We start from the raw sequence: 15,581 nt of genomic DNA on the forward strand, positions 1-15,581 counted from the left end.
TAGTGCAAACCGACAGGTAAAGTGCCTATTCGGGAGAGTTATCCCAACCCCAGCTGCCCATCTCCCGGTGATGGGCACTGCCTGCTCAGCAAAACCCCCTGAGTCCATGTTTTACAGGGCAAATCCCTGGAGATTCGGCCATCCCAGCTGCTGGAGGGGCCGGAGTCACTGCTTGGCTGGTTTGAGTTTCTCCTCGAGGATCTCCGTGCTTTGCTCCCCATGGCAAAGTAAGCAGAATGGAGAATCGCCCATGCACCCCTCCCAAAAATCAACTGATTTTTATCAGCGACAAATGCAAGAAAAACTGTTTCCAAACCAGAAGAAAATACCAACCAACCAAACAAAACCCCCCATATAATAGAGCAAATATGTAACACACAAAACACAGCCCTTGTGTTTGCTCAGAGGGCGGCTCTGTGACTCCAGGGATTTTCTCCAATAAGATGGAAAAACAAAAAAAAACAAAAAAAAAAACAACAAAAAAAAGAAAACAACAACAAAAAAAGAAAGAAAACAAAAAAGAAAGAAAACAAAAAAGAAAGAAAACAAAAAAGAAAGAAAACAAAAAAGAAAGAAAACAAAAAAGAAAGAAAACAAAAAAGAAAGAAAACAAAAAAGAAAAAAACAAAAAAGAAAGAAAACAAAAAAGAAAGAAAACAAAAAAGAAAGAAAACAAAAAAGAAAGAAAACAAAAAAGAAAGAAAACAAAAAAGAAAGAAAACAAAAAAGAAAAAACAAAAAAAAGGAGAGGAGAGGGAGAGAAAAAAGAGTAAAAAAGGAAAAACCAAAAAAAAAAAAAAAAAGACATTTTGGCCATGCATCCCCAGGACATGGGCTGGCCGTGGGGACTGGTCACGGGCTGGCCATGGGGACTGGTCCCAGTGCAGGGACAACTTTCCCACCCCATGCGTGGGAGCAGCACAGCCACGGCCAGTGGCTTTGGGGCCACACAGACCCACTGGTGGTGGTTTCACCGCGACGGAGCAAAACCTGTCAGCACTGGGGCTGCCCCAGCACCGTGTCCCCCACCAGGACAAGGACGCCAAGACAACACTTACCTTGGGTCCAAATTAACTCACATCCCTCCCCGCCCCCCGCTCCCCTGCTTAAAATACCCGGCGTGGTTAAACGGCAGGAAACACCCGCAGCAAAACTACGGCGCACAGGAATCCAGGGGCACAGGGGACACGCAAGAGCAAGAAGCGGATTTCCTCCCCAAAACATTGCACCCCTGACGCTGATGGTGACCCTGCCACGTGCTGGGCCGAACCACCAGCACAGTGTCACTTGTCCTCAAGTGCCTTCACCCATCAGCACAGACCTGTCAGCTCCTGCCGGGGAAAAGCCATCTTTTTATTGCCTGTATTTTGGTTCCGCTCCAGAAATGGGTCTTTTATTCAAAGGTGTCTCACGGTGACTTGCAAATGGTAGTGTGGGGGGAAAAAAATAAATTATATATGTGTATATATATAACAAAAATCTCAAATAGGAGATATATATACATGTAATCTCAATTGTGAAAGAGACATATACAAAAAAATCTCAAATGGAGGAGATACATACAAAAAAATCTCAAATGGGACATATATATTATCACAAATAGGACACATATAATCACAAATAGGACATATAATCTCAAAAAGGACATATATAATCTCAGAAAGGACACATAATTACAAATGAGATAAATAATGACAAATGGGACATATATATAATTTCAAATGAGACATACACATATATAAATGCATCTATAATCTCAAATGGGTTCACATGGGAGCGCAGGTGCTGAAGCCAGGACTCGCACATCCAGCAGGTTGCTGAACATTTAAGTTTGAGGAGGATTTTGATGATCAGAGGAGAGACACCTACAAGAGGTACGAGATTCCAGATTTCAGCTACAGCAGGTCACAAAGACACCTGGAGCAGCCTGATGCCTGGGGCCGTGCTGAGGCCAGGCGGCACACGGGCATGGACCCCGTTCGGGGCAGCAGACGGGATCGCTACCAAACCACCGCCCGGCTTCCGATTTAACACCTCTGTGGGCAAGAAGGAGAAAAGGCTTTTATGGGGTGATAACGAGCAGCCAAACCTCAAAAACTGGGAGGTTCCCACAGAAACCCAGCAAATACCAGTTATAGACAGGAGGTTAATTGCTGGCGAGGATTAATTCAACTTCTCTTCAAAAGAGCAACACTTTGGACTCGAATCCGACTCTCCTTTCAGGAGACAACTGGCTCCACGCAGGCAAGATACCCACCAAGCCACAGCTTGGAAAAACACCCGTTAGCATTAACGGCGCTAATCCTAACAGGAACAACGAGCCTCCTGTCCCGGCGTTGCTCATCACCACCTACGCGCCGCTCGGACGCTGGCGGAGCAGGCAGCTGCCTGCAGCCCTGCCCGCGAAGGGTTAACCGCCCACGGAGGAACCTCCGGCGCAGGCTCACGTCATGGAAATACTCAAGTAACCACAATTTTCTCTATTGCTTTTTGGCTCCGGTTCTTCAACGTTTCTACACTCCCCACCCAGATCTCAGCTACCTGGTTCCCAGCGAGGTAATCGGGGCAGGCAGCAGCTCCTCCGAGCGCTCGGTAATTGATTTTTTTTTAATATAGGTTACTGTTAGACTTTCTACCTCCGATGGTACCAACACTGAGATATAAAAAAAGATCAAGAGTCACAACATCAAAAAAACAAAAAATCAGATGTGCAATAAGAAACAGAGGCGGGATGGGGGAGGCTGGTGCTTTCCGGGTTTTGCTGAGTGTTAATATTGCACCGGGTCGGACTGAGCCCCAGCTGGCCCCATGCTGCTGCCACCGGCCCATCCGGAGCGGCCGTGGCCTCCTCTCCTCCATCCTTCTCGCCTTCCCCAGTTCTCCCAGTCTCCCCAGCATCAGCTGCTTCTCCTGCCCGAGGGGTACCCGCTGACTGGGGGGAGCTGCCTGCACTCCATCTGAGATGTGACGGGAGTTCATCCATGAAGGTTATGTGAAAATCGGGGGAAGGGGAGAAAAAAAATGGGGGGAAAAGGAAAATAGGAAAAAAGAAAGAAAAGATAAAAAAGGAAGTAGAAACACCCCATCTTTTTCTATTGATCACAGCCTGCCTTAATATTTGAACCCTGTAACTGGGACCGCAAGCGCCAGCAACGCTCCTGGAAAAGGTCAGCCCAGCAGCTTGGCTCCCAGTCCCCATCCTAATCCCAAGTGCACTGTCCTCCAGACTGCTCCGCCAGCCCGTCCACCAACCCACCCCACAGCAGCCAGTGTGGGAGCCAAGGTCCCAGCAGGGATGCTGCCCTGCATGCCAGGGCTGCCCAACCACCCGCATGGACTTTTAGGGGAAAAAATTACACTTAAACAGGACTTCTAGAGCATCCTTGTGCAACGTCAGCACCCAGACCCCTGCTTCAGCCACACCAAAGGGGTTTGCCATTCTGCTTTCACTGCCCTAACCCCCCCATGGAGTACAGCCCAGGTGTTGCTCATAACTTCTTAACACTCCTTTCAACAGCCCTGAAAACATTAGTAGGGATGGGGCATCCACTGACCCACCAGTTGAGCTCGATGGATCACAGGAAGGATTTTGCGGCTGGTTCAGACACTGCAGTGCCTCATGGGGATGAGCCCCTTCCTGGAACTGGGGCTGGACCAGCTGGGTGAGAGGCACAGGATGCAACCACTCAACATCTGGCTCATGGTTTACAAAGAATAACCCTAAAAAAACATTTTGGATGAACATCAGCATCCCAACTGACTCAGCCAATACTGCGCGTAGGAGGAAAAGCAAGGCTGGCTCCTTCAGAGGTCTGAATAAATGAAAACACTCTGGTGTTCCTCAGGGGTCGGTGTTGGGGCCAGTGCTATTTAACATCTTCATTGGCGACATGGGCAGTGGGATTGAGTGCACCCTCAGCAAGTTTGCAGATGACACCAAGTTGTGTGGTGTTGTGGACACGCTGGAGGGAAGGGATGCCATCCAGAGGGACCTGGACAGGCTGGAGAGGTGGGCCTGTGAGAACCTCATGAAGTTCAACAAGGCCAAGTGCAAGGCCCTGCACGTGGGTCGGGGCAATCCCAAGCACAAGTACAGGCTGGGCAGAGAATGGATTGAGAGCAGCCCTGAGGAGAAGGACTTGGGGTGTTGGTGGGTGAGAAGCTCAACATGAGCCGGCACCGTGCGCTGGCAGCCCAGAAAGGCAACCGTGTCCTGGGCTGCATCCAAAGCAGCGTGAGCAGCAGGTCGAGGGCGGGATTCTGCCCCTCTGCTCTGCTCTCCTGAGACCCCCCTGCAGTGCTGTGTTCAGCTCTGGGGTCCCCAACACAAGAAGGACATGGAGCTCTTGGAGAAGGTCATGTTGGAGGGCCACGAAGATGATGCGAGGGCTGGAGCACCTCTCCTATGGAGACAGGCTGAGACAGTTGGAGCTGTTCAGTCTGGAGAAGAGAAGGCTCTGGGGAGACCTTCTAGCAGCCTTCCAGTACCTAAAGGGGCTACAGGAAAGCTGGAGAGGGACTGTTGACAAGGGTGTGTAGTGACAGGACACAGGGCAATGGCTTTAAACTGAAAGAGGGGAGATTTAGACTAGATCTAAAAAAGAAATTTTTCACTCAGAGGGTGGTGAGGCACTGGAACGGGTTGCCCAGAGAAGCTGTGGCTGCCCCATCCCTGGAAGTGTTCAAGGCCAGGTTGGATGAGGCTTTGGGCAACCTGGTGTAGTGGAGGGTGTCCCTGCCCATGGCAGCGGGGGTTGGAACGAGATGATCTTTGAGGTCCCTTCTAACCCAAACCATTCTATAACTCTATGAAAAAAAACCCAAACAACCAAACCCCAAACTCAATTTTCAGGACCAGGAAAATGAAAGCACCTCAGGATTGTGTGCAGCCGCACCAGCCCCACGAGGTTTCTGATGCCTTTCGATAACCAGTTCAGACCCCGGTGCAGACCGCAGGAGGGCACTGGGATCACTGCTCTCGGCAGAGGTTCCGAGCATCGGGGAGGGCAAGGGTTGGCTGCGCTCTCCCCAGCTCTCGAGTGCTGCACAGAGCAGCCCTCACCACCAGAAAACAACCACCATCCGCTTGAAGTTGCCCGAAGTCGCCCTGCTCCACACCGGCATCTGCCATTTCAGGCACCGAGCAGGGATTTACGTGGTGGTCGGGGCCAGACGCACCGTCCGGCTGTGGATGTGCCAGGACAGACCCGACCCGCAGCATGGGGCTGGTTCAGCAGCAGCCAGGAGCCTCCTGCTTTCACACCATCCTCTTTGCAGGAGGAGATCAAAGGCAGAGCGAAAAGGCAGTGACTTGGACGCTTCTCAAAAATTAAAATTCTCCTCAGTAGGAAGAAAGGAAAAGCAACACCAGGCGTCAGGTGATGCTTTTTACTCAAGAAAAATGGTTTTGAGGAGCAGCTTTAAAAATAAATAAAAAACCCACCATACTTGCAACATAAATATCAACAGTATTTTTCAGAGATTTACTCTGGAGGGCGATGACCATGGAAACGTGACTCAATAGCTTAAAATCGGATCTGACTATTAGAAAAGGCAAAGAGCAGATGTGTGGCCACGCGGCAATGGCGAGGACCACACCAGGTCGGCCAAAAACGCTCGGCTGGAGTGGGGAGGTCGAAACAGGCACCCGAAACCCCAGGCTGAGGATCAGTGCGGGGGAAGGGGAGTATTTTGCTGCTGATGGTGTTTTTGGTGGACCCCCACCAGCTTCTTTCTGGAAATGGCGCATCTTAAGCCAACATCTGACTCCTCCTAAATCAGTGTTTTGTAGCACCAGCTCCAGCACCCCCAGCTTTAAAACCAGCAATGACACACAAATATTAATGAAATACAAATATTAATGAAACAACACTCATGCAACAGGGAGGACTAGCCCCAGGGGTACACAGGAGACCCGCACACAAAATCCTTTCCCCACCAGCACAGCCCCTGTCACCCCTCGCCCTGAAATTCTCCCTCCCTGGATCCTGCAGCATTTTAAGAGCAGACATCAGTTCTTCTGAACATTGCCCTTTATTCACCTTTTTGGTTTTTTTAAAGGTAGGTATGTAAGTGGGTAACCTCAGAGGACAGCACAGGGATAAAAACCCTGAGTTTCCTCTTGCCCAATTAGGAAAATTTTGTCTAGTCTCTCCCCAAATTTGAAGGTGCTCACAAGGTTTCAATGCCTCAGCATTTCTCCTAAGGGAAAGGATTTGGAGGAGAAGCAAAAAACCAACCAAACCCTGTAGCATGTTTATGAATCAGACGGTTCAGCGTGTGTTTCGGGGGTGGAAAAGGTGGGCGATGCGCCGAGGAACAGAGCGCAGAGTTAGATGAGTCAGAAAATGCTGCTTTTCCTCTCCTTACCGGCATCTCCAACATTTCAGCATGAAATAAAAATTTTCTTTCCTTTTATTATTTTCCTTATTATCAAGAGAGGGTTGGAGCGTAACCCCGGCTGGTTAGCAACCGCCGGCAGCTCATCGGGTGGTAAGTAACGCACTGCAATTCCAGTACGCGCAGGGGCGCGTGCGGGTACACGCGTGTGCTGATGGACGTATACACAGACGCACGCGTGTACGCCGACAGACGTATACACACAGAGCCCTGGCTGTAGGCTGGGAAAAGGACGGAAATAAATAATACATCCGTGGTTTTTGCTGCTGCTTCTGGCAAAACAGGGGCTCAGACTCGTGCTCACGCCAAAGAGCAGAAGGGTCCTCGTGAATGAGCCTTGGTGGGTTTCGGGAGAGCGGCAACACATCCCGGGCTGGATTCAGGCTCAGGGATATCTCCTCCTCCTCCTCCTCCTGCCCAGGCAGGCTCAGGCACACACGGGCAAAAATACACGAGGGTTCCAAGACCCTGAAACAAAGCTCATGGAGAGGTGTGCTATAAAAGAAAACCTGATTTCCTTGTGGGCTGTGAGGTCGCCCGGTGCTGAAGCTGGTCCAAATAACACTTCAAGCAGCACATGGATGCTGTTAGCATCACACCTTGCCGTGGGGAGGTTTTGAGGAGCATCAGGTACCACAATGGGGGGTCAGCCCCAGGAGCAGCCAGGGTAGAGGAGGGGATCAAGGAGGGCTGATGGGCAGGGTCCAATCCTGCCCGGTGGCGTTTCCGACCGCAGCCAGCAGCTGGGCTTTTGCTTTGGAGTCAAGAGCTGAAATGCAAGAAGAGCTAAAGGCCCCTATGCTGTGACCAGCCCAGCGCTTGACTCCGCTGACATTCACAGTCCATTTAGGTTAGCAATGAAGCAAATAAAATTATGCATATGCATTAACGCTGGCAATATCCTGCCTGAAACGTATGCTCCTTTACACGTGGAAATCCATTTAGAAGAGAGAAATCAGCGTTATATTTAAAACGGAAAAATCACTTGACTGTCCACGAGGCAACTCTTGTTTGCATCTGTCATTCCTTGGCAAAACCAAAATCTTTTCAGGGTAAATTGTGCCCCTGGTTTTTAAATTTAGAAAGAAAAATGTTTCCAGCCTGAATCCTCCTGCTCAATCTGTTATAAAATAAGAGATGCACATTTTTTGCCCTTGTATTTTAATTTTTTTTCCAAGTGTTATGGTCTAAAAGCAACCTGTGGAGCTCAGTGCTGGGAGGAGGGATAGGGAAGCGCCTGCCCAGCACACGTGGAGCATCCAAAGTGTTTGTTAGTTAAAACTGACTTTGGAGATTCAGGAGCTTTTTAAGAATCGCCATGGTGAGACCAAAACGTTCTGCGGCTTCTCTAGTTTCCTTGGCAAACGAAAGGACCATGCTGACAGCACCGATGACAGATCTGAAACTAGAACACGAGCTCTTCCTAACGGAGAAATATCTCCTTCCAGTCCAGTAATCTATATCTCACTGCTTGGCTGCCAAGCCACGAACTGGAGATATTAAATAATCAGTATTGCTCTGTTTCCTCCTGCAAATGTAAATGCAAGCACTGGAACTGAAAAAGCAATTTTAGGCTCCAAAAGAATACTCCCGTCAAAAAAATATATACTTTTTTCAATATAAAACATGCCAACGGCCACTGCTTCTCACTTAACGTTGGAGCTCATTGCAGCTCGTATTTTTTAAATGCACCAACACAAATAAAAAAAAAAAAAGCAGCCAGCAGCTCTCTCAAGTACGTCGGGAAGCAGTTTTTAAGAAAGATGATGTATTTTAGATCGTGATTCATGACCGTACTGGCAGTTTGATTTCAGGTTTAGAGGGAAATGAATGAATGTGAGACAGGAGGGTGCGAAAATGAAACTTGCTGGAGCTGAAGATCTGTTCAACATGTCTCGCCATGCAAGATTTGAATTTTCTTCCCCCTTCTGTGTGAGCTCAAGCGAGTCACCAAACTGCTCTGCACTTCTGCTGCCTGAGTTTAATCCACACCTAAACTAAAAGGCAGGTTAATACGGGTCATCTTCAAGACCCGCACTCCGGCACCAGCCCAGCTCGCCGTCCCACGCTGCTCCCCACAGCACCCTCACCTGCAGCAGCTCTCCCAAACGGGGCACCCAAGGGCACCCCGGCTCCTGCCGCTGCAATGCAACCTGCAAGTTCTCACTGTGCTGGAAAAAAAGCCTATTTGCTTAACATGGAGGTTTTAAACCAAACAAACTGCACAGGGTCTTGTTCTGCATGATTTTAAGCTGTGCTAATCTGTCCGTATCATACTTGTGCCGCAAGAAAAATTGAAATACTGCACAAAAATCACAAAAAAATCAGAATTCTTAAAAATCTTCGACCGTGTTTTCCCTGATGATTGTGCTGCCCACACATTTCTCAACGTCCGTGCATGTCACTGCGAGCTGCGCTGTACAGGAGAGGCAGAGCTCTGCTTTGAAGGTGAAAGCCATGGGATATCCCAAAGACAGAAGCTCTTGCACATCAACAGCCTGCAAGAAACGAAGCACCACGGTGTACAGGAAGCAAAACTGCAGAGAGAGGCAAGCACAGAGCTGTTGCTTGAAAGAGGCAGAAGGAAGAAGGAAAAAAAAATAGACAACCTAATTGCCACCGCTCTTTGCTTTGCACCTACGTCATACTTTGAAGCTCCCTTTTTCAAGGCAGACCCTGGTGTCAACAAGTAGCCAATGTGCCTGACTCAGCAACGATGATTCACTTGGACAAACAGGAGGATAAAGCCACCGTGAGCCCCGCGACGGTGATGCCTGTAGGTGACACGCTGCTGCACAGCACAGCCCGCCCATACGGCCCGTCGTGCCCGCAGGACGGTGCAGAAATGTTGGGAGCAAGTACACCTTGAAATCAGCCCGGCACACCCCTCTGTGAAGGATGCATTTTGCATTCAGCCCCCCAAAGCAGAGGGTTCACTCCCCTCCTGGCTCACCAGATGGGTCCCAGCTGCCCTCCTCCAAAGTCAGGTCAGGCAGGGGCAGGTGTGCTGCTCCACTGCTCACGTCTTGTGTAGATGCTCCATGGTAAGAGTTCCCAATCCCGCCCTAACCACGCTGACCCAGGGAACAGAGCAGAAGCTGCCCGGTCCGAGGACAGTGGGTGGGAAGGGGGACTCCGAGCACAGCCCAGCACACAGAATTGCTGCTCGCAGGGTTTGCCTGGAGGAGGCACAGCTCTCCCATCCCACCCAACACAGCGTTCCCAAGGAATAAGGACGCAGACCGCGATCCCATCAGCACCTAGGCAGGCTTTCCTTAGCCTCGTCCATGAGGATGAAGTGAAAAGCAGATGCAACATGCTCCAACTCTGGAGGGAGTTTCCACACTTAGCTCCTTGCACCATTTCGAGCAAGGACCTGCTGCTCCAGAGCACTGGAGCAAACTCGCCCGAAAACCCTCCAGTTTCTGCATACAGAGTTAACCACCCGTGTCCCCTCACAGCCTCACCAACCACCACCACTATCTACTTGGGTAATTTTGGGCAGCGCAGCGCATCCCTACCGCGCACGCTGAGCACTTATAAATCACGAGTTTAAAAATTCTTCCTATCAAAAGCAAGGAGATACCCACCTGCTTGAAGAGGGTTCTCCGGGGCAGCACGGCCCGCAGCAAAGCCACACACCCCCTGCACTCCACCTCCCCCGCCACCCCTTCCTCCTCCTCCACACCCACAGCCCAGCCAAGGGCTGCGACGAGCAGGGAGCAAGGGTGCCCCCCCCCCCCCGGCCACCCCTCACCCCGATTTTGGGGCTTCCTTCCTTCACCCACAGGCAACGGGGAAACTTCCCCCGCCTCATACCCACGTCCCTCCCCGCTCTCAGACACCGCCGGAGGAATTAACACCACCGCTAACTGTCGGTGCTGCCCGTACCCCCAGTAATCACCCCTCCACCGAAGCCGGCAGACACCCCCTACTCAACAGGTGTCCGCTGCAAATCCCCGCGGCTTCTCCGCAACCCCCGGGGCGGGGAGAGGATGCTCCGAGGGGAACCCAGGGCAGCACCCTGGCCCTCCCCGGTCCCGGTCCGGGCGGGGAGGGTCTCGACAAAGGGTCCCAGCCGCCCCCGGCGGGATGCCGCTGTCCCGTCGGTGCTGCCGCATCCCGCTCCCCGCGGGCTCCCCGGTCCCTCCCGTCCCCACTGGCAGCATCCCGCCGTCTCGTCCCGTTCCATCCCGTCGCACTAACCATTGGGGCCGTACTTCTCCCGGTTGCGGCGGACCTGCTCCGGGCTGAGCCCGCAGCTCTCGGTTACAGCGAAGCGGCGGAGGACGTCGAGCACCGGGAGGCTGTGCGCCGCCTCCATGCCCCGGCGGCGGCCCGGGCCCAGCTGGGGGGAGGGCTGCTGGGCGGGGGGCGCACGGAGGGCACACGGGCCGCCGCTCGCACGGCGCTGCCTCGGCACCTCTCCGCCCGCCGCGGGAAGGGGCTCCCCGCCGCCAGACCCGCCTCCTCCCGGCGGCACCGCCCTGTCCGCCGCTTCCCCCGCCTCCCCCGGGGCCGCTGCGCCCGCCCGCGCCCAGCGCCGCCCCCCGCGGGGCAGCCTCGGGGAGCGCGCTGGCCTTGCGGGGGGATGGAACGAAGTGGGGGTGCCCCCCGGACTCCCGCGCCTGCCCCGTCGCAGCCCAGGCTGGGCCACTCCAAAAGTGCCTCTTTCCCCCCTGCTTTGTAATATTTTTCTTTAAATTATTTCCAAACTTCTCCGAAGTGATGCTGGCGGCTAGGGAAACCTTCCTGCCCGAGGGGAAGCATCCCCAGGTCGCTAGTTGCTCCTTCAGGTGCTGGGAGATACGGGTAGAGGTTGCTCAGCTCCCGCCAGGCAAAGCGTGTCCCCTCCGTCGCCCCTTTCCCAGCGGAGCACGGCCCAGCGTTGGGCTCCACTGCTCCTGCCCTGTTGGAAGCAGCCCAGGGCCGGGGCCGGGTCCCTCTGAGGGATCAGGGGCAGTGTCCAATGGCAGCGGGGTCCCCAGAAACAGAAATCTGCTGCCTGACACTTGTTAAAACCACCACTGCCACTGTCCCCACGGATGCACCGTATCCAGAGCGAGGCAGCTGTGCTGCGCTGCCTGTGTCTTTCGAAACACGAAACATAAAATGTCACCATGGGGAGACGCAGGAAGGAACCGGGGCACCTTGCACGTGGTAAAACCCGAGCATCAGGCTCACTGTGGGTGCCCTGGACACCCCAGGGCATCACACTGCACACCGCTGGGTGCTCCTCGTCCCCACGGCACAAGGCAGAGCATCCGCGCTGGAGCCAACAGGCTTGTGCTGGAGACACTCATGTTTTTCCAACAATCCAGCACAGCAGGGCTGGCCTCGATCCCTCTCGCCACCCTTTTTTAACCAGGTCTCCAGCCCCTTCCTGCTCGGCTCCAGAGCAGCAAGTGCCCTGGTTACACAACATGAGCGCTTTACATCCCTCTTTTGCAACACGTGCTCAGAACAAGCTACTTAAATGACTGTTTCTAGCAGATCCCCCATGCAGCAGAGACCAGCAGCAGCAACGTGGGGAGTTACCCTGATCTGGAAAAGGAGGATTGCCCCTAAAATCCATGGGTGCAACCCAGCTAAGGACAACCACTGCACCCCAATCTGCAGGATTTTTCCACGTGGTGCCCCTAAATCAAGCAGTTTTTCTGTGACCCAGCCAAAACTCGCTCCCAGCCACTGTCCCCACGTCAACACCAACTTCTGACTTTTCAGGTACTTCCAGTTTTCCCACTGCAGCCGCTGCTGGAAGAAGCTGACAGCAACCAGTGCGGCTCTCCAGCCATGGGAAGCAGGAACAGGCTGAGAGGTGAGACAGCTAGGGGGGTGACGAACTCAATTTCTGCAGAAACATACCCAAAGCAGAGCCCGGAGATGGCGGCGAGCGCAAGGAAGTGGCAGCAGACATCTCGGGGAGGAGCTCTGGCTTATTTATTTCTATGTAGGTTCATTTATAGACAATGTTTTGCAGCTCCCGCTGGAGCGGAGGTCCTGAAGGAAACATAGGTGCATTTTTTTTAGGTCATTAAACTAATTTTTTTCTCAGTTCACCGCAGCCAACGCGTGGGAGGAGGAGGGGTGCTCTCGCCAACTTGCCGCCTGCGGCCCCCCCCCCAGGCGGTGCTGCAGGAAGCACAGTTCCAGCCCTGTGGGCTGGCCTCACTTCAAGCTCTGTCGTTGTATTCATCTGCCTCTCATGACCTTTTTTTGGGGGAAAAGCGATGTTTCTGCTGCTGAGCCCCCTGGGCAATAGTGCTGTGCTTGGCCGGGGTCTGCCCGGGGGTCTCCAGCTCACAGGGCTGAGCAGTTCCACCAGGCGCCTGGGGAGAACCAATGCGATCTGATGGTATTAACAAACGATGTGCCCTCAAGAAGGTGCGTGGAGGACTTAATGCAATAGATCATCCCGAAAACTCAGAAACTGCCCTCAAAGCAGATGCTTTAGCTGGGGGTTGGAGCAGACTCCAGCATCATCCAGCCAGTGGCAGGGGTGGGACCCCGCTGCAGGGCACCTGCCCAATCCTTGTTCCCCATCTCAGGGCAGATGTGCTGCCCCTAGAGCAAGGGGGGTTTTGGAAGAGAGTTCTTGGTGTCCTCCTGGGTGTGATTTAGGGAATTCCCAACACCACAGCCTGACAAACCACCTGCACCTGCACTCGAGGAGGTGGGGGTCTGATTTAATGCTCATTGTGCAGGTGAAGAACAGAGGCAAGACACACCAAGGTCAAGTTCCATGACCTTGTATGTACAACCAGAAAACCTTCATATTTCTCCCCAGCATCTCCTGACACCTTTGTCATGTTCTGCTGCCACAGTGGTTCAGACCATGAGTCCCTCCAGCCTGGCAGTGGCTCCCCAGCAGTGACTCCCCCAACCCTGAGCCCCTATCACCGGGCAAGGCATGGGCAGGCACCTATGGTGTTTCCCACTAGCATCCTCCCAGCGTTGAGCACTTCATTCACTAACCTCCAAGCCCTTGTCTCAGTCGCCCTCGAGGTCGTGCCACCTCCTGCCCACGCTGTGCCCCCAGGCAGAGCATCCTGCAGCTCTGCTCAGCACCGTGTGAAGACCCACTCCTGTTGTTCCTGCTCTTCTCAGTTTCACCAGGTGATGCCAGTCCTTGTACTGGGAGAGAGTGAGAAGACGATGTCCCAGCTCCAAAAGGTAAGCTTTGACAAAGTTGGGAGTGATTGAGAACAGAGCTACCAAGGCAACACCTGGCAGCCCTAGTAATAGGCAGCACCATCCAACTCGCCTATAATTAACCGATCCATTAAAATTATTAGCGACTTGGAGCCATGAATTAGGTAGTCCAACAATGAGCAGTGAAGGAAAATGGTCTGGAGCAAAAACAATCTCAATATTGGAAGTGAAGGGCCCGTGGCCACTGGAGCAAGCTGGGCTGGGGAGAGCGAGGCTTCATCCCTGGCAGCCGCCCAGACTTGGGGGATTCCCTTCTGCGGAACGTGAGCCCTGAGATGAAAGGCAAACCTCCTTATTTATCTTGGCTTCCCCCACGGTAATAATTTTTGGAGGTGGACAAGCTTAAGAGGGTCATAAAAAGAAGAAAAGGGGGGAGTTTAACACCTCCCAAGCTTCTGCGGAGGCTTTGTAGCCATGGCTGTGGTGTAGGAGGCAGAGCAGGGCCCATAGTGATGCCCGAGTGCATTCAAGGCATGGAAGTCCACAGCTGGTTTTGATTTTGATCTTGTTTCTCCAAGAGGAAATTAGGACCAATTCTGCTGGAAGCTTTGGCTTCGCGCTGCTGTGCTCCTGGGCCGGGGGTGAGGGGAGCGGGATGGCCAGAGCAGCTCCAGAACCCATCGGAGGCAGCAGAAATGCAGCCAGCGACGCTGAGCCCACGCCACGCTCGTCGCCCTGAGAATTTTACAGTCTGTGGAAGATTAATCTTTTGTCTCCACTTTGCTTTCCTCAGAGACGAGGGAAAAATGATGTTTGCTGGGAAGGCTGGGACAGCAGCCCGTCTGTGCTGGGTGCTCCCAGGAGGGGTGCTGGGAGCCTAAAAAGAACAAAGTCAGGGTTAACCGCCCCAAAGAGAGAGGCTAATGCCACACCAGGAGGTGCAGGTCTATCCTGCCGACACCTCTCACCTTCAGAAACCCACCTGGGGTTACGGGCAGCAGCCCAGGTGCAGCCCCAGCACCTTCCCCGGGCCCTGGGGCTATCACACATGAGGCCATCCATTCATTAAAGGTGCCAGTGCCAGTGCCACTCACCATCCCACTCCCAGGCTTCCTCCCACTGCATCCCCTCAGTTCACGTGCGGTGAATCCCCATCCCCAGGGAGACCCGGGAACGGCTGTTTGTTTTTTTTTGCCACAGCAGCTTTGATATTTGCTTTTCCTATGAAGAAAAAAATAATAGTAATAATACTCCTTGAAATAACAGTTTGAGGCTCTTCTAAATATTACACGCCGGCCGACCTTTCGGAGCCAGGCTTAGGGGGTTATTTTTAATCCCTCAGCCAGGACTGCCAGCAGCCGCGGGCCGATCCTGCTCCCCAAGGGCTGGATCCAGAGAGATTACACTGAAACCCCGATCCTCACTGCCACGGTGCTCAGGGCTGGAGCTCTGGTATTTCCACCCTCGCTGGAAATACAGACCCTCTGCCAAGCATCCCGTGCACCTTCAGGTGGGGTAAGAGCATGGTTACCATCGGGATTCGGTTCCTCGGAGCACGAACGCAGCCATTGAAGGTGTCAGGGAAGTACCAGCCCTGCTGTGCATCCCGCTGGAGACCATGCAGATTTGCAGGATGGGGCTGTGGTGGTCCCAACTCTGCAGAGTCCACCTGGGGCTGTGGCTGCGGAGAGCTGGAGATCCTGGAACCACTTGGCCAGCACAGGATTTTGAGGCAGGCGGGGGGGTTACGTCTGGAGAAAATGAGGAGGAATGGGCCGTACGGACACGGCTTTTCTGTTGGGAGGTGATGCACAGGGCGGTCACCCTCTTCTCCAGCTCTGCTGCTGCCGCGAATGGCTACAAGGAACTGGCTTCCTGGTGTCGGGCAATAAAGTGTATGCGTTGAGGTTGCCTCTGCTTCCATGGCTGTGTCTGTAATTCAGCTGGAAATGGGGCTTTCCTAAGCTGGGGCATTTCTGGAGCAATCACCCAAGGTCCACCGGGCAGGATGTGAGCGAGAATCCCGCAGC

At 53.2% G+C, this 15,581-nt stretch overlaps 1 protein-coding gene across 3 annotated transcripts in view; it reads right to left on the reverse strand.

Annotated features, from left to right (window-relative positions):
- The window catches only part of ATP2A3 (ATPase sarcoplasmic/endoplasmic reticulum Ca2+ transporting 3), a 53,234-nt gene extending 42,511 nt beyond the window's left edge, over positions 1-10,723 (reverse strand). For all 3 annotated transcript variants that reach the window (XM_086624851.1, XM_086624850.1, XM_086624848.1), the window contains exon 1: positions 10,606-10,723. In XM_086624851.1, coding sequence (XP_086480977.1) covers positions 10,606-10,723 — 118 coding nt within the window. The remainder of the gene's footprint in view (positions 1-10,605) is intronic.
- Between the last annotated feature and the right edge of the window lie 4,858 nt (positions 10,724-15,581).

The sequence above is a fragment of the Tauraco erythrolophus genome, chromosome 21, assembly GCF_009769465.1.
Source record: "Tauraco erythrolophus isolate bTauEry1 chromosome 21, bTauEry1.pri, whole genome shotgun sequence".
Lineage (NCBI taxonomy): Eukaryota > Metazoa > Chordata > Aves > Musophagiformes > Musophagidae > Tauraco > Tauraco erythrolophus.